Below are 22,523 nucleotides of genomic sequence, written 5' to 3'. Positions count from 1 at the left end.
ATCAAGAATGGCAGTTTCAAAAATTTTTATCATTCAAAAAATTTGCCTTTCATAAATAAATATATATAAATTAAAATTAGCCCAGTTTTTTAAAAAGTAAAAAATTACAATTTGTAGCGGTTACATAACGGCTACAAATTGTGAAACCGCTATAAATACTAGCGATTTTATTATACGCTAGAAAATACAAGGGCGCTACAAAATGAATCAAAAGCTGCAAAAAAACTGCTACAAATGTCTCGCTGATCTCTATAAATACCATATCACCTCTTTATTCATTTACCCCATCTCTTTTTCTTCCTCACCCCATTCTTTTTTATAATCCACTCTTTTTTTACTTACTCTCTCATATGGTGGTTTTTTTCTCTTTATTATATGGTAAGGTGATTTTTATTTTATAAATATTAATATCTTTTATTTGTTTTTATTTATAATTTACTAACATATTAATTTCTCTTTTTCTTTTATATTTTTCTTCTTTACATTTGTCATACCTTCCTCAACTGATTCAAGCACTTCTCAACATAACAGTTTAGGTTCAATATTACAAACAATCTTATCTTTAATTCAACCATCTTATTAAATTTAATTCACTTCATTTGACACAATCATAACTTGATTACTTATTATTTATTACAAAATTCAAATTTATAACATGTAATACATTAGTAATTATACATATTAACAAAAATTCTCTTATATAATCTACTTAATGGTTTTTAAATCTATAATATTATATTTTTTAATAATCAAACATCTCAATTTATTTTTTTGGCATGGAATAAACTTTCTAGCAGTTCCCAAACTACTAGAAATAATAAAAAAAAGAGGGATAAATTTCATAAAATTTAAATATCCCCCCACATTTTTAGCGGTTCATAACCGTTAGAAATTTTTTGGCACCAATTCCAAAATTTCGATTCTAGGAAAAATTTGATTTCCTCTGGACTTTCTAGCGGTTATTAACTGCTAGAAATTTTTGACACCAAAATGAAAATTTTTGTTTCCCGTCAAAATGAAATTTCGCTCAGAATTTTCTAATGGTTAATTAACTACTAGAAATTTATCAGAGATTTCTAGCGGTTATAAACCGCTAGAAATTTCGTATCATTCCCATTCCGCTACTTGTTTTTTCTAGCGGTTATTTTAACCGTTAGAAATTTTCTAGCGTTTTGACCATACTATGTAGCGGTTCCCTTAACCACTAGAAATCCCTTTCTAGCACTTGATTTTCTAACGGTTTGTCTAATCGCTACAAATATTATTTGTAGCATTTGTAGCGGTTATAACCGCTAGAAAAGTCATATTTTAACCTCTACAAAATACATGTTTTTTTGGTAGTGAGATCTCATTCCTTATATTAACACTTTCATGTGAAGAATTTAGTAGGAATCAAGGGAAGGCACTGATGAAGTAAGTGTGAAGGCTTCTGTACTCCTTAAGCCTATGCTATATTATATTTTTATTTGTCATGACTAAAAGACTTCAATAGTTTATGTTGTTAAGTTACATCAGGAAAATGTTTTGAAATTATAACCTGTTTTAAATGCTAGACATATGTATGGATTTTTAAATAAAGTATATCGCATATATGGATATAATTATATGAGATGTTACAAAAAGTGCTTAATGAGGTAAGAAAATCACTCACCATGTAAAAATTTGGACACAAATTTCAAAGTCTTATATTCATTTCTCAAGTATAAAACAAGAGAATCTCTATCCATGGTAAGTAACCACAGTTTAATAAAGAAGGGAATCAAGTTTTTACAATCTATAACCATGACACTAGTAAACTATCTATAGCAGCGATGCCATTGCATCCTAGCGCAATCCCAAACAGCTAGAATTTTACTCAAGAAAGAAGGGAAGTTATTGTCTTACAATATCTAATGAAAAACTCAACTTTTAAAAGATTAACAGAATCTCAGAATGTGAAGAAGATAGGTTTTGAGTAGCACTGAAAGCACACCACCTTCTTGGGAATCAATTTCATGGGAGTTGTACTTATGAATGAATATTGAGCAGTTGGATGTGCTATCTTGCTCCTGACGTTAAGAATAAAAGGGAAAAACTGGTGGCCTTCCTTAGCAATTAGACAATATAAGGAGAAAAGTCTCTCGTTTAGTGGACACGATATTAAGTGCCTGTCAAAGAGAAAAGCGAATCAGTCTCTGTTTACATAATACTCTCAGGACTTTTTCATCGGGATTTCACAATGCAAGGAATTTAAAATGCAGTAAGTTCATTCCATGAATTCTTTATATAATGTTTTTATAACTAATAAGTGAACTTTAAGTTATCAAAATTTCTCACATTTTGCATGCCTCCAATCCATGGTCTTCAAAAATAAATTATTACCATCCTCTATTTTTCCAACACATATACTCAAGAATTGCACAAATTCCCACAGGGATATGCTTCAGATCTGGATTTTGTAAGAAAAATGTTATGTTGATTTGATCTTGTACAAATATCGACTTAATGGTATGCTTGAGTCAAGAAGAACGAAGAAGAAAGAAAGATTCAAGTTACATTTGAAGTTGGGAAAATATTTAAATCAAATTTTCTCTCCCATTCTCCTCAATCCAAACACGCCCCTTTCACGATTCTTTTATCAAGACACTCTAGTCCAAGCCTACCAAAGATTGGACATGCGATGTATATGTCCAAGTTGTAAGAATTAGTAGTACACTTAGGGCCTCCTATTTACATGTCAACCATCTGTGAGCTTTCTTAAAAAGGGCGTTGAGATATGTCGAGTCCAGTGCTTTGAAATTCTTGGAAAAGCTCATTAGCCACTTTTTTCAGTGTTGCGTCTGATGGCTTCTTGGGTCCAATTTGAGCAACTATGTTCTCTGCACATTCTTCTGTTGAATGAAGAACCCACCTTTCACTGTAAAGTAAACATGCCACTGGCAATCAATAAGTTATAGATTAATGGAAAATGATAGAAGATTAAACAAATACCTATGAGTAGAACGGCCTGACTTGCTGCTCTCGCAATGCGCCCACCATAAAATGCTAGAATTTTTAATGAAGAAGCCTTTGAATGGTATCTGAAAAATTTGAACCACGGATTGAATTTATTTTGCAAAAGATTATCTTTAAGTATACATTCAAAAGACTAAGTCAAGCTGTTATTTTATTTTATCATGATCAACTATAATAATTAGACAACCACCTCTTGTCTTCTCTACCAAGTTCAACTTTCAGTTTTGATAGCAAGCCACGGATACAAAAGGAAATAGAAAATGGCCAAGCCAAAACCAATCATGCAGTGAATAACGAAATCAAACAAGCCATACAGATTACATTCACTATAAATGACAACCTCAAAGGTGTATAGCTACTATAACTGAGGTTAGAGGCTCTGCAAATGCCAGCGTTACAGCAAAACTTGGCCTAACAGGAAGATCACGCAACTTTGCTGATAACTCTGGCATCAAATTCATATGTGCCTTCATCGCAAAAGTCAATCTAGTGTTATTGACCATAGAAATGCCACAGTAAGTATCATTTGACATAAAGCACCCACAGTTTACATGCTCAGTTTCCACCTTTCAAAATACAAACACACACACATAACCTAGCTAATTACATCGACGCCCCTAGGACAAATTTGAATATAAAAATAGTCAAAACGTAGTCCATTTGTCCAGCTCATCAATTTCATGTTAGTTCATCTACTAAACCATAAAATACCAAATTAATCTGATATCACTGGTAGTTAAAGTAAAGGAATCTTTAATTCATCGCAAAAATACTGGGTAAAGAGTCTCTCCACTTTCCTTGGTCTCCATTTCCATCCACTTTCCATTTCAACGTTAAAATTAAAAGTTTAACAGTGCAAATTTCATTTTTTAGAAAATAATTTTATACAATAATTTTTAGTATATTTCGAATTATTCTGGCTAAAATTTATTAGTTTTATTTTATTTTATTTATTTATTAAAGATTTAACAGTTTATTTATAATGTTTGTTATCAATATGAAATCAAACTATTGAAATTTCAATCTTACAATTGAAATGAGAAGTGGATGGAAAAGAAAGGGAAGAGAAGTGGCAATCACTTTTCTCCTCTTCAATTTCTAAAAAGGCTTCATACTGAAAATAGAAACAAGCATTTTATTGATAGTTATTTCCTTTGACAATTCTCACTTTTTTAAGAACCTTTCATAAGCAAGTTGAGATCTTCTTCCATTACTAAACATTCAAAATTAGAGGGGGGGGGGGGGAGAAACAGAATAGACACCTAATAAGAATACCCGTAGCATTGGCCATACTTAACAATTTGAAGTAAAAACAACATCAAACAACAAGATAATACTCATGATTCCTAATTAAAATTTGAAGTGTAAAAGAGCTTCTTGCTTAATTATGTTCATTTTGTGCAGCTTTGCTATCATTAATATCTACAACAATAAAAATTTCATATAAACAAGCAAATCTAAGAATAAATCAGTGCAAACATAAGGATATATATTTATGATTTAAAATTCCAACAAAATAAGCATGACCATTGAAAGCTGGGAACCAGCATGATGTGCAGCACTTGCGCAGCAAACAAATAAAACTGAGTTTTTCTGATTTGAAATTAAGAGAATCTAGCAAATCTTTCAATCTTAAACACAAGCAAAAGAAAGAAAATTATGTTCATGACTTGAAACTTTAAAAAAGGAGTGAATATATACCTAACGACTGTATGCATAATGGATAGTGGGAAAACTCATGCCTTCATGAGTGAGAAGCTCGCTTACCAATGCTACTCCATCATCTTTAGTGCTACTAAAAGGGATGTGAGAAATAATTGCCTGATATTTTCCATTTTGTTTTTGGATCTTCTTGTTGAGCAAGGGACAGCCAATAACCCGTAGCAGACAAAGGGAATTGGGCAAACCCTCCTTTGGAAAGTGCTGGAGTTTAGGACAGCCATGAAATCCCAATCCTTCCAAAGTGTATAAGTGGCAAAGACCTTTGTGTTCTAATGACCTGAGATTTGGGCAGTTACGGAACGAAAGACTAGTAATAGTAGGCGGAAGTAGTCCAATATCATGAAGAGACTCATCATCTGCATCTCCAATCCCTAAGTGATGCAGTGAAGTAAGCCTACTCAGATGCCAACCCATTCGAGAGGCTACAAGTTTTGGGCATTCCAAGACATCAAGATATTGGAGATTTGATGGCAAATCTTCCTCTGAAAATGATTCCACTTGTGGGCAACATCTAATTACCAGATATATGAGAGAGGGAAAGAAAACGCGCATCTTCTTTGGCAATGATTTCAAATTCTTCAATTCTTCGATGCAACACAATATTAGTTTGGGGGCTGAAAACCCTCCTTCAGGAAAATGGACAAATCTAGGACACTTTCGTATGTACAAGTCTACTAGAGAAAAATCATTCCCCTCTGAAATAGATATCATTTCAAGATTATTACAGTCAATCAACTTTAATGATTGAAGCTTCGGGAATAAATCCAGAGGAAAAGACTTGACAGAGTCACAACTCCCTCTTATCTCCATCTCAAGAATGAAGTTATGAAAATAGCACAGTGGGAATTCAAGGTGGGGACAATCAGAAAACTTCAACTCTTTGAGGTTACAATTGGCAATGAGATTCTCAATTTTGTCAACTGATAATAAATTTTTGAAGCCTCCAGAAATGTCAAGGACTTTTAGAGATGATGGAAGACTTTCTAACTGCTCATTTCCGAAATTTCTTAGAACCAATTTATCTAGAGATGGATCCTAGGGAATGGAAGACAAAAGCTTCTCACAATTGGAAATTACTAGCATCCTTAAAGAAGGAAGTTGTTGAGGAAGTTGCCCTTTCAATTTAGGACAATTTTCGATACTCAGCTCTTGAAGATGAGGGAAAGTTAGTGACAAAATTTCACACTTCCATTCCTCCCAGCTCTTCATATCCCCAAACCTCAAGATTTCTAGGGATGAAGCATTAGAGCTACTTCCGCAAAATTCTGGACCAATAGCTACTATATTATGAAACCCTATAATTGACAGTGACTTGAGAGATGGAAAGATGCCAATTGATGGCAAGGATATACAATATTTGCAATGCCTTAGCTCTAAGGACACTAAATTGGACAACGAATGATCGACAAGCCAATTTGGAAACTCGATAGCACCATAGTTGATAAATGATAGCTTTTTTAAATTCTTATGTAGTTGGAAGTTCTCCAACACATCCTTATCATGTGGTGATTTTTCATTGTCTATGCACCATTCTAATGTTAACTCCTTTAGGTGTATCTTGCTTCTCAAATTGACCCCTAAAGCAGCTGAGGGAGAAGCCACATTTTTCAACCCTGAGATGGAAAGTGGTCCATGAAGATCAAGTCCTTCTAAATATTTGATGCTGGTCTCTCCAGATTTGTCTACAATGAATGATGACAGCACTTGAAGATTTTCCAATTTATCCAATTGCTTTGGCATCTCTCTCACTTGAGTTTCACGAAAATCAAGGTGATGTAGATTCATGAGTTTATGAAAATCTGTTGAAAACTTTTCCAAAAGACAACAACGCCATAACTTTAGCGTTTGCAAATGATAAAGTTGACATATTGAATCTGGCAGTTTCCTTATTTTAGTTCCTGATAAGTCCAAATAACAGAGATGTCTGAGGTTTCCTATTGAATCAGGTAACCGTGTGATGAAATGATCAGACAGAGATAAAACTCGCATGCAAGTGAACTTGGATGGCAAATTGTGAGTGAAGTTGCCAGATATAAAGTGAAGAATGGAGTTATAGCTTGTACTTCTATGACCTTGCATAGATAGAGGCAAGAAAGTGCGCAATTTATTAGCCCTGAATACAACCTCAAATCGTTTGGATGTATTAACATAATTTCTCAAAAATGAAATATGACGGGTCATTTCTGTCAACTTATTTACATCATCTAACTCCAACCTATGGCAAAACTTTCCATATTCAACTTTTGCCATATCATTAATAAGATCATGCATGACCAAACAAGTATCATCTACTGTTAATCGTTGAAATAATGACCTCAATAATAGCTCATTAAAGAATTGTTCTCCTACTTCTCTTGCATCTTGGCTTTGATGAGCACACGTTAGAAAATTTTCTGCCATCCACAATTGAATTAAATGCTCCTTATCAAAAGCATAATCTTTGGGAAATATTGAACAATAAGCAAAGCATCTTTTGAGATGAGAGGGGAGGTAGCAATAACTTAACCTCAAAGCAGGGAGAATCTTGCTATCACTTTTTTCCTCCCATATCTCACTTTTCAAAATGCCATTCCAATTATCATGAGATGATTCTGTGTATAAGAGACTCCCAATGGCTTTCGAAGTCAAAGGCAGCCCTTTGCATTTTTTACTAATTTTTCTACCAATTTCTTCAAGGTCGGAGTTTGCACAAAGAACATTTCCATCATGGAATGCATATCTGCTAAATAATGACCAACTATCTTCTTCTAATAATGGCTTCAATTGAAGTATATTAGCAGAACGCACAGTTGAAGCCACTTTTCCACTACGGGTGGTTAGAAGAATTTTGCTTCCTACAGCCCCATGATTAAATGGTGATTGCAAAGCCTCCCATAGCATATAATTTTCATTCCACACGTCATCTAAAACAAGGAGAAATCTCTTTTGAGTTAGTTGTTGTTTCAATTTAACTTGAAGCATATTTAAATCATTGGTATCATACTTATATCCAATGATTGCCTCGTAAACTGTTCTTGTTACCCTCAACACATCGAACTCATCAGAGACACACACCCAAACTTTGAGGTTGAATCCATCGATCACCCTTCTATCATTATATACGAGTTAGGCAAGAGTAGTTTTACCCAAACCACCCATACCCACTATAGAAATCACAGATAGTTGGTTGTTATACTTTTCTGACAGAAGCCATTCATTGATGGTTTCTTTGTCATCATCTCTACCATATGTTCCGTCTTCATCCACTAGAGATGTAGTTGGCAATCTATCTAGTATAGCACTTCTCAATCCAGCACCGCTATCACGTTCATTCAATCTTAACATGTCTCTTTGAGATGCAAGATATTCTAGATTTTCAAGGACGTTTTTCATCCTATATTCAATTTCCTTCTCAAATGAGCTAACTGAAGCACCAAAGAAGCTTCGTACCTTGCCAATAGCACTGGTTTGACTCTTTTGTTCACCTTCCAGTTTGCGCTTGCACATTTCATGATCCATCTCACCCAAGACATCGTCAGCATCGAACACGGCATCTTTAACCAAGTCAGTCCAGTCCTTCACCTTCAGATTAGTGATCTGCTTTTGCTCTGCATCGTCAACCACAGCATCGATGGATAACAGTACGATCTTCAACTTATTGAGCAATGTCTGGTTCAATTTTGGTTTGTTGAAGAAGTCCAGAACATCCCAAGAAGCCACCCTATCTAAAGCTGCCTGAAGAAAAGCAGAAAGAAAAGCACCTCCGACCAAAGCTCCCGCCATAGATAAAGATGTTGTGCTTGTGCAAATGCAAAACGAAAAAGAACGTGATGAAAATGCGAAAGTGGGAAAGGTTATTGTAATGCAAGGAGCGTGTGACTTTGTGGGTTTTGTGAGTGTGGCTAGAAAATGGCAAAATGATTTCACTTTTTGTCCTCCCGTCAACCACGCTACAAAATATCGATCAAAATGAAGGCTTTTGAGTTGATAGTTCATTCCATTACTATATTTCTTTGACATGACAAAGTGATTTGGGCCTCGTATTAATCATTCCACTATCATCTTCACCCCGTCAAGCACGCAAGAAAATATCCATGCCAGCACAGACTTCAAAGCGACCGTGCATTGCGCTTTACGATTCAATGGAGATTCCGCGTCTCTTATGCGCTGAAATTATATATTTTATTATAAACATTTATGTGAACAAAAATTAATACGGTTTTTAATCTCGACATTTGACTTCATTAAAGATTAAAAAGAATATTAACCATGTTATCAAAAAAAAAAAAAGAATATTAACCTTTTATATTTTTTTATATAATGAAATGAGTGTTTGATACTTATATAAGTAAATATTAAATATGAGATATTATTGATCTGAAATAGTATAGCAAGAGATATTAGTTTTAAAAAAAATTACTGATTTAAAAATGGATTAAATTATTAAAAAGAAAATATGTATTTTTTTTTAGTAAGAATGTAATTTATTTTATAAAATAAATAGGAATCAGTTGAATTTCATAGACTCTCTACATCCTTGTGGGATTTGGAATCCATCTTTACCAATTAGTTAGTTAATCATATCCCTGAAAGTGGCTACAATTTTCATACTCATTCAAGAGATGAGATGAGGACCATCAAAATATGTTTATAAAGCACCAAATTCAGGCCATCTATTAAGCTTCAAACAAATACAAGCCATGTTTCTTCTTCTTAATGTCCACTTTAGAGAATATGCAGCTCAACGTTCTCTAAAGTTGACATATATGTTGTCAAATGCCAATCAGGTTTTCTTATCACAGTTTATTAATTTCAGTTTTAATTCAGTTTTCTTCTATTATTTGTAAACATTTTATGAGTTAATATATTTTCATTTTGCCCTTTTTTTCAAAAAGAGGAGGAAAACAAAATGCAGTCCAAATAGGAGGCTATACATTTGCCTTAGGGCAAACTTGGATCTTCATACACACACATATACATAGGTTAAAGTATACTTTACACAATATTTCATTTTGTTCTATTAACTTTAAAAAGTAACATTTTAGTCCTCTAGCCCTATAATTGTTAACAAAAAATAGTAATATTAAGCTCTTGAATGCTGATAAAACATTATTAAATATTAATATATTAAGTTCAATATTCAAAACAACTATAATTATTATAAAGAATCATCATTTAAGACCAATAATTTTAGGGTTAAAGGACTATAAATATACTTTTTAAAATTAAAGGATCAAACTGAAATCTTATACAAAATTAAAGAACCAAATATATATTTTAACATATGTGTGTGTGTGTATCAAAACCTTATATGGATTCGAAGTGTGAACTTAAGCAACAGGCTTTTCCAAGTTCCAAATAAACCATATTCATAACACTATCTTTTTCAAGAACCAAGTCTGGCAGCAGCAATTTTCCATTCTTCTGTGCTAACAAGATGAATCATCAGTCGTCATCGGTATCGAATAAAAACTTATAATAAGCTGTCTACCAAAAAAAAAAAAAAAACTTATAGTAAGCTACATTGTTCACAAGTTGCAAGTAATAATAACAAGTCTTATCCGACTATCCTACTAACTGGGGTAGATCAACATTCACACGACACTACCGAGACTTGTTTCTTAAACTCCATGAAATGTCGAAGATCTAACTTCTCCACTACCATAACAGCACCAAAACTATTATAGGGAGTAGGTGACAGCGGTAGTTATGTATAGTAATAAGTAGCTGCAAGCATCAGCTGTATTTTTTTTTCTACAGATGTGGGTTAACAGTATTTATTAAGTGTATCTATAAGACAGTGATACAAATGAATACTACACCGATTCTCCTCTCCCTGGAACCTCAAAACTATGGAACAAGACATTGTATGCGTGTGACATATATATACAATAGAGAAGTTGTCTATATACAAAAAAAATCTGTTTATATTCTCTTCTGCAAGGCAACAAATACTACCATAAAGATGGGAGAAATGAGAAAGAGAAGATAGGGCAGAACTTGATTTAGTGCCCTTTCTTGCACATTGAGGTCTTCTTGTAAAGGGTAGTTAGACTTGTTTTCTATGAAAGCATCAAAATAATTCTGGTAGCCTGTGTTCCGTGAAAATGGAGATCCTGTTGTCACCTTCATCATTTCCATAGCCTGCCAGGTTTTAAGATTCAACCCATCATGCATGGCAACAAGTATATAAGACAAAAGGTTTCCTATTTTTGTGACGGGCTTAGGCAGAGAAGTCTGGGCATGCTAATATGTGCATTGTCAAATGCTGTTTCATTATAACCAGTTAATTATTATTAATTTTCAATATATGAAAACTATGCATTATGAGATTGGAGGTAAAATAAATAGATCTAAGGGAGAATTACAATGAGATCCCAAAGAAGAAAAATAATTACAAAATAAGTCCTAGAAGTTGTTATTTTCCCTTCTGAAACTTGTCATTACAGGTTGTTTAAGTTGTTATTAGGATTTTTAGTAATTACTTTTCTTTCTTGGGACTTGATTATACTTCTCCCTAGATCTAATTACTTTAAGAAGTCCTAATATATATTGTTACTGAAATAAAAAGAGAGAGGGAGAAGATTGAGTCCCACTTCTGTCAATATGATCTCACAAACAGGGGGCTTTCCTGTCCTCCCCCCCCCCCCCAAAAAAAAAAGCAGCAATATTTCCATGCGGAACAAAATAATTACCTGAAAGCAGAACACGAACTGTCTTGCTTTCTTGCTCACTTTGGGGTTTCGGTGAGATTGGAGTTTCTCATACATAAGTCGAGCTTCATTGGACCTGTCAATTCATCAAGTTGTTAGACGAGGCAAGAGAAAAAAGTAAAGAGCATCTACCCAGCCTTTCAAATCAAGAGGCTATTAGGGCCCCAAAATAAGATTTGAATAACGCTGATCCTACTTATGACAAAGAGTCAAAGGCAATAAAAAAGGCAACTCTTGTTCAATAGATGGTATGTGATATAATGATCATAGCTAGGAGACTTTTGGTATACACAATCAGCAACATCCTTAATATTCATTATCTCGAGTTTTTCTCTGGCCATATATTGTTCCTCTCATCAGGTAGAAAATCCTGGGAATTGGCATTATCTCCCTCACTGAGGCTTAAATTACATCGCTTTGATGGGAAAGAATTTATTTCGGGAATGACATACCTCAAGGCTTTTGAGAAACCTTACTTAACCCCAAGGTATCAATGCCTAGTTGGGTTTGAATTCTGGGTCAGATCTCCGTATTCCCAATGCAATTATTATGTTTTTTTGGCGTAAGGAGGTCTGGTAGATAACATTTTCCTTTTGAATAAAAGACTCCTCCACCAAGAGACAGTCCCGGTTCTCTCTATAATGAAAATATCCAGAGATCTCTTCTAAACCAATGTGTTACAACTAAATTGAATTTCAAATATGAGGTGAGAGGCCCTGTTTAGGTTCTTTTTTCCTGGGATAATGAGCAGAAGTTGGAGGTACATATCCTTTGTCACATTGAAACACTTTGCATCTAAATAAAAGAATTAGGTGCTTGCATTTTGTCTTTCCATGCAAAAGAACATGAAACATATGGAGGCAAGGTATGCATTATTTGAAGAGAAATATAAAGATAAGTACTAGTCATTGAAATAAATTAACCTTTTTTAATTCTCGAATGAAGAAGTAAAATATGCTGGATTAAACACATATAACACAAAGATTTGAATAACACTGATCCAGTAAATTCTTTTTTTTTTTTTTTTTGGTATTCAAACTCAGTGGGAGGTTTATGGAAACCTGCTGAGGGAGTCTTGACAAATTGACCACTGCAAAGCAGCTAATCCATGCAGCTCAGTCTGCAGAGACATGATTAATATAAGAAGTTTTCTTTTTCAGTATATTTAGTGAACTCGAGAAGGAGACAAACAAACTTACTAAGCAAAAAGATAACTTGTACTTCTTTCAGTTTTAGCGAGTAGCAGTTACCTTAAAAGTTAATTTCTCCATAACCTTTTCACAGAACGGCAATGCTTCCCTCAGCTTTCCAGCATTCATTAACGAGTCACCTTCCTTCAATGCCTTTAAGCATTATGTTATTTGGCATAATTATGCTCCAAAGTCATAATAAACAGCTCAAGATGTGGACAAAAATCCACAGAACAAAAATAGAGAGTGAGTCAGTAGAAGTTTGTTGCAATGCAAAATTTGGATGTCATAAGATATCCTTTTGATTCTGATTTTCATGAATACATAAGAACATCTCTTTTACGAATGTGTGAAATCGTATTGACATGAATTTCTTCAAACTATTCAACAAATGAAGTCTACATCTTATTTTTTGTAAGTCAACCAAGAAAATTAAATCCATTTAGCCAGTGATAGTGAGGCAAGAGTTGAAATACTTCAGATGCCATTACATAATCTTACCTCCTCACACTCAGATTTTATCTTTGGATCAATACTTAACCGTATTTCCTTCTTGTAGGCCGCAAGTAATTGTCTTGTTCGTTCTTCTTTACCAGATTTTTCTTCTTCAGTCTCTAGCACATCCCCAGGACGTATCACTCTTCCTCCACCGTACTGAAAACACCCAAAAAAGAAAATAATTAAACACACAAGATATTTGGGAGGAAAACGGAGGGCAAATTGAGAAATATAACAATTCCTGAACAAGCGAACCGAATGTGAGCAAATCAAGGAAATTGCAAAATTGGAGAGCTCAGTATCAAATATTATATACTGCTTTTGAAATATTGCTGGGTCTAGGAAAGACACCCCAAGTAGAAACTTTTGGCTTGTAAAGATCTGATTCATCTTCCTCAGTTTGCTCAGGCATGGGAGCTGTTGTTGCAGCATCAAACTTGCTCGTGTCCCCAACAATCAGCTCCACCTCAGGCATATCACTTCTTGAGAAAGAGTCAGAAATTGGAACCAATCCAGGTGGCAGTCCCCTCGTATTTTTCTTATCCGCAAATTCAAGTCCCATGAAATCCATTTTCGAAACTGACAGTTGTCCCTTCTTACCAACACTATTATCCACAATATTACTTCTTGAAGACCCTTCATTCCCTCCCTGCAATCCTAAGAACCAATCCAACTTTCCAATACACATTTCAGCGCAAACTACAAACTGTGGAACACATAGCTTTCCATTTTTAACCATCCACTGAATTAAATACATCAATGCAAGAAATTTCTGCTTAGCACAAGATATGCCTGTAGAATTACCTTGACCCGTTTCATCAACCACGCCCCCTTTATTCTCCCTATACTTCTTGGCTTTCTCCATTGCGATCTTCAGAGACGGTGGCACTTCCTTCTGCCCAACATTATCAACAACATTTTGACCCGAACTCAACCCGTCATTCCCGTTTGATTTTTCAACCGAACTCGCAGCAATGTTTTGCTCAACTTTCAAATCAGAGTTCGATTTCAGCGATTCTCTGTACGCCTTGGCTTTGCTGAAAGCGAGCTTCACAGGGTCAACCGGTTCGGGCTGAGATTCGGGCGTGGTTTCGGAAGATTCAGCATTTTCAGGGTTGAGAGCACAGAAAACTTTTATGGGCTTAAAGGGGGAGGAGAGGAGAAGAGAGGGTTTTGCAGGGGAGATGAGTTTCAATGAAGAGAACCATGAAGGATGTAAAGAAGACATCATTTTGAGGATGGTAATAGAACTAACAGAGGTTTGAGAGGGTGTTTGAAAGGTGAGAAAAGGAAGAAGCCATCGGGAAGATGGAATAACTGTAAGAAAGAGCGATTGCTCACCGCCTTCTGGTTAGATAAGGCAATAACGGGCGGTTCTCCCTCCCGCCATTTGGATTATTGGGCACATGCAGACCGCTTATAGGAGACCGTCTAAACATAATTTTGTTTTTATTTTTACCTTGTTTTTTTAGCAACTTATTCTGCCTATTACTTAGGATGGAGAAATTGCTGAAAAATTCGTGATTAAAAATTTATAATTGAAATTTGTTTAAATCGTAGGTGAAAATAGATGCAACTCTTTTCAGTGATATACAACATATTTTCAACACTTTTGTTTTAAAGGGAAAATACAATGATTGGTCCTCATAGTTTACCTTCATTTTGCTTTTGGCCCTGAAGTTTCAAACAAGAGCTTTTGGTCCCTCAAGTCTACTCCGTTTAAAACCGTTAGTCCCTCTAATTTAAAAAGGACTTGGTGTTTGTGTTAACGGTGTTAATTATGCTGACGTGTCTTTTGACACCGTTTAATTTGCTGACATGGCATGTTGACTGGGCAACAAGGCTTAGTGATTAGTTTGTCAACCTGGATTTGTGATTTTAAAAAAACAAGAAAAAAACAAAACAATACCCGCACTTGAAACAAAATGCACATACATGATTGAGTGGGAAAAAAACAAAGACGGTTAAAGGCTGAAGGAAAAAACAAGAAAGTGCTAGGTCAAGTTAGACCCACAGCCGGAGAAGCCTTACGTGGCAGTCACTGGTGCAGTTGATGCCAGCGACTGTGGGAGAAGGTCAGTGAAGCTCACAGAAGCATTGTCGTCTGCATTTCATTTTGTTGAAAGGTAAGGATTCTTCTTGTTAGTCTGTTCGAAAAGAGCACGAGCAATGGTCTGTGGTGGTGTGCTCTTTGAATGCTCTGTTTTTATTATTGTTGGTTCTATAATCAATAGTGCTTCGGTGCTATGTTTATTTGTAGTTTCTTCTTTGATGATTAGTTTTTCTTATTAGTTTTATATTGTAGGTGGCATACAGAAAGTAAAGAGATGACTGATTTTTGTGATTCTTTCATATCTTGTACAATGATAAAATGTGTTCTGTTTTAGTAAATGACAATAGCAAAAGTCATGATTCGATTCTTTGGTTATAGTATATGCTTTGTCTTTTTTTTTTTTTAATAATCATGGGTTTGCTATGCGTACATGTTCCGGACTGAAATTACATGTTAATGACAAATATGGTCTATACTTTGTAGCACAGACTTTGGGTTTTTGTTGAGTGACTGTCATTCTTTTTCATTTAGTAAATGTTTTGGACTGAAATCGTGGGTGATGCTATTTTGAAATTTGTAACAATGGCTTGCCTTACCCGGAATTTTCTTGCTTTTTACACTCGAGTGATCATCATGTTGGAAAAAAAAAAAAGTAAGCAATCTCTTGATTAAATATTAATATTTGTTGTCTCATCATATTATTCTTTGTGTATTACTGTGGAGAAGAATACTGTAACGAGACACTTATGTTGCTAGGTGCAAATGGAGTCAGAGAAAGAGACTGATTACATTGGTGATGGTAGTGACACTAGTGACAACAGTGGGGTGGAGGAGAGTGATGATGGTGCATAGGCGTATTTGTGTGATTTTGAAGATAGTGAAGAAGAACATGTGGATGATGACTATTTTAGGGAATATGTTGATGTTGGCGTGGGTGATGTGTTAGATGAAGTTATTAGTAGTTCACAATTGATGATAGTTGAACCTAATGAAGTAGAGCAAAGAAACTTGGTTGAAGAGAGAGAGGAGGACATCTTGGCTTTGTTATCTGATTATGAATCAAAGGATATTGATGAAGTTGATGGATTAAGTAATGATGAGGATGGTCTAGTGGTGAAAGTGAAACACCCCAAATATAATCCCTTGGAGATGTGCAAAGAGTTTCAATTTAAGTTGGGGATGGAGTTCATTTCACTTCAACAATTTAAGAATGCAGTAAGAGAGTATGCCCTACTCAATGGATATGAAGTGAAGTTCATGAAAAATGATAAGGTGAGGTGTCGAGTAAAGTGTGCACAAGTAGAATGCAAATGGTTAATTTTTGTGAGTAAAATAGGAGATGAATTGACATATAGGGTGAAGACATTACAATCTAAGCACACATGTGGTGTCTCCATAAAAGGGAAGAATGCCACTTACAAGTGGACTTTAGAAAAAATAGTGCATTATATGAAGGCAAATAAAAACATGAAGTTGGTTGATATAATTGGTTCATTAAGGGAGCACTATATAGTTGAAGTATTAGTGTGGAAGGCATATAAGGCAAGGAAAAGTGCAAAGACAATTATTGATGATGATTTCAAGGAGCAATACCATAAAGAGATTGTTGCAATGAAGTGAGAAAGCACAACTCAGAGACAACTTTTGCTTTAGTTACTGACCAACTATACATAGACCGCTCCCCCATCTTCAAGAGGTTATATGAATGTATAGGCACTGTGAAGCAGGGTTTTTTAGCGAGATGTAGGCCTATTATTGAGTTAGATGGGTGTTTTCTAAAAAGGCCGTATGGAGGAATACTACTTGTGGCCGTTGGACGTGATCCTAATGACTAATATTTTCCATTAGCTTGGGCTGTGGTTGAGGGAGAGAATAGAGATTCATGGATATGCTTTTTACAAAATCTACTTGATGATATTGGTAGCATGAAAGAAAGAAGATGGGTCTTCATATCTAACCAACAAAAGGTATTTTACTACAATTTAAGCTATCTACAGCAGCGATGCCCTTTAAGGCCTTGACACCCTAATGCAATCCCAAACAGCTAGAATTTTACTCAGGAAAGAAGGAAAGTTATTGCTTACAATATCTACTCAAAAACTCAACTTTTAAAAGAACATGTACTGCAAGACCAATAGAAACTCAGAGCGTGAAGAATATAGGTTTTCAGCAGCATTGAAAGCACACCATCTTCTTGGCAATCTATTTCATGGGAGTTGTATTTCTAAATGAACGCTGAGTAATTGAAGGGCTGTCTTTCTCTATCATGATATATCTTTAAGCAAGGGATGTGCTATCTTGCTCCTCATGTTAAGGGAAAAGGAGGGGACCTTCATTAGAAATTGGACTATGTGAGGGGAAGAGCCTCTTATGTTCAGTAGACACAATATGAGAGCCTGTCAAAAAAGAAAAGTGAATCAGTTTCTGTTGGCATAATGCCCTTAAGATTTTTTCATTGGGATTTCAAAATGCATGGAATTCTTTCCATGGACTCATGATATATTTTGTTTTTATAACTAACAAGTAAACATAACTATTTGAAAGATCTGGGATGCAGGGACATGCAAGAAAAATCTTATGCTTTGACACTCTAATAGTATCATGTTTATGTGTTGGACTTATCCCTTTGGCATCACCCAAAAGAATAATAAAGAACAGTACAAAATACATTACTATAAATGTATGTTATCGAGATTCTACAATAGATTTGTTTTGTCTACCTCTGAAAGGTATTGACGTGATTATTGGCATGAATTGGTTGATGGCCAATGGTGCAATCCTTGATTGTAAAAGGAGGTTGGTAACAATTCCGGTAGGTGCCTTATGTGCTGAAATGTTAGGTGGTCCAGTTTTGTTGTCAGCTGCTCAAGTAGAGAAGGCGGTGAGGAAGGGCTGTCAGGCCTTCATTGTCTTCTTTTCAATTAGTGAGGATGAGGCAGGCGGAATTGAACAGATAGCTGTGGTGAGGGATTACCCCGAAGTGTTTTCAGACGAGGTTACAGGACTACCTCCAGAGCGAGAAGTGGAGTTTTTCATAGAGTTGGTTCCAGGAACCACCCCAATCTCTAAGGCTCCCTATAGAATGTCTCCTTCAGAATTGGTCGAATTGAAAAAGCAGCTAGAAGAATTGTTAGAAAAGGGACTTATCTGACCAAGTGTGTCGCCGTGGGGATCGCAGGTTTTGTTTGTGAGGAAGAAAGATGGTAGCTTAATGCTGTGTATCGACTACCGACAATTAAACAAGGTCACAATCAAGAACAAGTACCCGTTGCCTAGAATTGATGACCTATTGGACCAATTAGTCAGAGCATCAGTTTTCTCTAAGATTGATCTGAGGTCAGGATACCATCAGTTAAGGGTTCGAGCAAAGGACATTTCAAAAACAGCCTTTCGAACTCGTTATGGACATTATGAGTTTTTGGTGATGCCTTTTGGACTGACAAATGCTCCAGCTGTCTTTATGGACTACATGAATCGGATCTTCCGACCTTATTTGGACAGATTTGTGGTAGTGTTCATCGATGACATTCTGGTTTATTCTAGAAGTGAGGAAGAACATTGAAAGCATCTTCACATCGCACTACAGATATTGAGGGATCACCAGTTGTATGCTAAGCTGTCAAAGTGCAAGTTTTGGCTAAAAGAAGTGAAGTTCTTGGGTCATGTGGTGTCAGCTCAGGGAGTAGCAGTGGATCCTAACAAGGTAGACGCGGTACTTAAGTGGGAAGTCCCTAGATCGGTAACTGAGGTACGGAGTTTGTGGGATTAGCTGGATACTATTGGAGGTTCATCCAAGGCTTTTTCCAGATTGCAATGCCATTGACTAAGTTAACCAAGAAGGATCAACCATTTGTTTGGACAGAGAAATGTGAATCAGCGTTCCAAGAGCTGAAGACCAAGTTGACTACAGCTCCAGTGCTTACACTTCCGATCCCTGGAGTACTGTATGTTCTTTACACCGATGCGTCACTAAAGGGTTTGAGTTTTGTGCTAATGCAGAACAATAAGGTGGTGGCATACGCTTCCAGGCAGCTGAGGCCACATGAAGAAAACTACCCAACCCATGACTTGGAGCTGGCGGCAGTAGTTTTTGCACTTAAGATCTGGAGGCATTATCTGTATGGCTCCCAGTTCGAAGTCTTCAGTGACCATAAAAGTTTGAAATGCTTGGTGGATCAGAAAGAGTTGAACAACCGGCAGCGTCGTTGGATGGAGTTCCTGAAGGACTACGACTTTGAGATTAAGTATCATCCTGGAAAAGCAAATGTGGTAGCAGATGCTCTGAGTAGAAAAGCAGTGCATGTGTTCTGTATAAGCTTAAAGGAACAATTCTTGCTCGAGGAGTTATTAGAGATCCCAATTGTACCGTCGGAGCAGGCTACTTTGTGTGCAGTGCTTGGAGATTATGAATTCTATCAGGATTTACGAGCGGCTCAATGGGAAGATGATCAGTTGGCAAAGATTCGGGTAGAATTAGAGGATGGCCCAGTACAAGACTATGAACTTGGAGATATTGGAAGGCTCATCGAAGCCGTTACGCCATCCACCCCTGTGCAACTAAGATGTACCACGACCTAAAGCAGCAGTATTGGTGCCCCAACATGAAGAAGGAAGTGACTGACTTCGTACTCCAATGTTTAACTTGTCAGAAAGTTAAGATAGAGCATCAACGACCTGGAGGTTTGTTGCAAGGACTAGAAATCCCTCAGTAGAAGTGGGACAACATCTCCATGGATTTCATTGTAGGTTTGCCGAGGACACCCGAAGGTTATGACGCTATTTGGGTGGTGGTGGACAGATTGACAAAATCTGCTCACTTTTTGCCATACAAAGTCAATTATACCTTGGAGAGAATGGCCAAGTTGTATATGGATGAAATCGTCAGGCTTCATGGGGTTCTGTCGAGTATAGTCTTAGACCGAGATCCACGCTTTACTTCTAACTTCTGGAAAGCGGTGAATGCGGCTTTGGGTACTAAGTTGAAGTTCAGTACGACATATCACCCACAGACTGAGCGGACAATTCAGACGCTAGAGGATATGTTGAGAGCTTGTGCCATTGAATTCAAGGGGAGTTGGATTGATCACCTACCCTTAGCTGAGTTTGCCTACAACAACAGCTACCATGCCAGCATCCAGATAGCCCCTTATGAAGCACTTTACGGCTGAAAATGTCTATTGCCTCTCTGTTGGACGGAACTAAGTGAAAGAACGGTTTTAGGACCAGACTTGGTAGATGCCACCACAGAGAAGATTGAGGTCATCAAGCAGAAGTTGTTGACAGCTCAGAGCCGGCAAAAGAGTTATGCTAATAGGAGGAGGAGACCATTGGAATTTTGTGAGGGTGACCATGTGTTTTTGAGGGTCACACCTACTATTAGTATTGGAAGGTCCATTAAAGCGAGAAAGTTATCTCCTAGATTTCTTAGACCCTTCGAAATTCTGGAGAGAATTGGAGAAGTGGCTTATCATATTGCTTTGCCACCGCGCCTGTCCAACGTATATGATGTGTTTCATGTGTCCCAACTCAAGAAGTACCACCCTGATTCATCTCACATCTTAGAGCCTGAGGAGGTGGAGCTGGATGACAATCTAACTTACCAGGCTGAACCGGAAAGAATCCTTGATGTGAAGGACAAGCAGTTGAGGAATAAGACCATTCGATTGGTGAAAGTTTTCTGGAAGGGCATGAGTCCTAGTGATGGCACTTGGGAGACAGAGGAAAGGATGCGACGTGATTACCCTCGCTTGTTTTCTTAGTAAGTGTTTTGTGTTTGTTTGTGTGGTGTATTGTGTGATTGCTTGAATTTTGGGGACAAAATTCCTTAGTTGGGGAGAATTGTAACGTCTTGAGTTTTATCGGGTTTTAATAGCCTCTTTTGGTTGATTTTGAGGATAGATTAGCGATTTAATCTTGATCTTGGTGTTTGGGTTGGATTTGAGGTATGTTGGAGGAATAGGTGAACAGACTCCTCTCAGGGTATGTTCGCCGCGACGAAGTTTTACTACGCCGCAGCGCACCGAGAGTTTCAGGGGAGAGTATCCTTTCGGGAATGTTTTGGCGCAGCGAAGGTGAGGGCATGCCGCGGCGAAGTTTTTCTAGGAAAGCGAGAGTTTCCTTTCAGGAAACTTTCACCGCGGCGAAGTAGGGTTTTCAGGAGAGTAATCCCTCTCGGGATTAGTTCGCCACGGCGAAGGTGTTCGAATCTATATAGTCGCAGGAGGGGTTCAGTGTGCAAAAATTAGAAAAATCTGAGGTAGAGAGAGAGGCTCTGCTAGGGTTTTGAATTTCTGGCTTGGAGGGGGCATTTCTAAGGATCCATTACCTCAAGTAAGTGATTTTAACCTCTAATCTATCTTCTTTCTTGGAATTTATAAGGATTTATAGTGAAACCCTAGAGTTTTCTAGGTTGTTATGGAATTGAGGTTTTTGACCGATTGTTTTGAGTTTAATTGAATGCTTTGGGTTAGTCTAAGTATTTAATCGGTGTAGTTTTCTTGGATTTGGAGAACCTTGAGTTTTTGAAGCTAGGGTTTATGAGATTGGGAGGTTTGTGATTGAGGATGACAATGTGGAGATTGATTTTGAGTTTTGTGATTTGGGTTATGTTAAGGAGGGTTAAATTGGATGTTTAATCGGTTTAGAATGTTGTTAAGACTCCAATTGTTCAAATGGGATGTTTGGGTGTTGAATTCCTATAGTGGGTCCTTGAGGTTATGAATTTTAATTAACGTTTGGAAAAGAATTAAGGTTTTAATGGATTTGTATGACCATGGAGTGTTGCCTTGATAGTTATACCCTTTGAGTTGGGTAGAGTTTTGATGGGAGATAGGAATTTTGTGTCCCCAATTGTTGTTTTGGCCACATTATTAGTTGAAAGCTAATACATGGTGGTTGTGCGTTTGTGTGCTTGTATAGACCGGTTGTGAGCCTTGTTGGTGCACGGGGCCGTATTGTCAGTTTGTTATTCCTTGATCAGGCGAGAGGTAACCACTTTTCAATCCTTAGTACATGCTTCTGTGGTATTGTGAGTAGATTTATGTTTTGTGCTCCGAGTAACAATTATGTTCAAAGTGTATATTATGTATAAAAAGGAAAACCGTCTTGTGGGGTTTCGATTGATGATGATTGAATCTTGGAATTGTGAAAGATATGCCACTGAAAGAAGTTAATTATGAAATGTTCAATTACTATTTGATTATGGTTTGAGCATGATGCATGAATTGGGAATTGGTGAGAGTTTTTGATAGTTACTACCACGTGGTAAGGCCTCCATTAATGCATGATGGTTGGCTCAGTACGTCCCCCATAATGAGGGATAGGCCTTTTGGCTCCCTACATCCCTCAAAGTGAGAGATAGGCCTTTTTGGGCTC

General features: G+C 36.6%; 3 protein-coding genes across 3 annotated transcripts; 1 reads left to right on the top strand and 2 right to left on the bottom strand.

Moving 5' to 3' along the window:
• Positions 1-3,335: 3,335 nt before the first annotated feature.
• LOC114732193 (putative disease resistance protein At3g14460) lies at positions 3,336-7,596 on the bottom strand. Its single transcript, XM_028919482.1, has 3 exons — positions 5,794-7,596; positions 4,762-5,703; positions 3,336-3,560 (listed from the first exon to the last, which is right to left on the bottom strand). The coding sequence occupies exons 1-3, from the start codon at positions 7,594-7,596 to the stop codon at positions 3,336-3,338; spliced, it is 2,970 nt and encodes a 989-aa protein (XP_028775315.1).
• A 2,955-nt stretch (positions 7,597-10,551) lies between these two features.
• LOC114732192 (uncharacterized) lies at positions 10,552-14,324 on the bottom strand. Its single transcript, XM_028919481.1, has 7 exons — positions 13,901-14,324; positions 13,413-13,753; positions 13,100-13,252; positions 12,659-12,751; positions 12,470-12,528; positions 11,391-11,484; positions 10,552-10,839 (listed from the first exon to the last, which is right to left on the bottom strand). Exons 1-7 carry the CDS (start codon positions 14,322-14,324, stop codon positions 10,621-10,623), a joined length of 1,383 nt encoding a protein of 460 aa, XP_028775314.1. The 3' UTR covers positions 10,552-10,620.
• A 3,574-nt stretch (positions 14,325-17,898) lies between these two features.
• On the top strand, positions 17,899-18,300 carry LOC114732191 (uncharacterized). Its single transcript, XM_028919480.1, has one exon. It carries the CDS (start codon positions 17,899-17,901, stop codon positions 18,298-18,300), a length of 402 nt encoding a protein of 133 aa, XP_028775313.1.
• Positions 18,301-22,523: the final 4,223 nt, after the last annotated feature.

The sequence above is a fragment of the Neltuma alba genome, unplaced genomic scaffold (assembly GCF_004799145.2).
Source record: "Neltuma alba isolate B1F8T4 unplaced genomic scaffold, ASM479914v2 tig00012888_pilon, whole genome shotgun sequence".
Lineage (NCBI taxonomy): Eukaryota > Viridiplantae > Streptophyta > Magnoliopsida > Fabales > Fabaceae > Neltuma > Neltuma alba.
The sequence above is the reverse complement of the archived record's forward strand: the minus strand, read 5'-3'. Positions and strand labels throughout refer to the sequence as shown.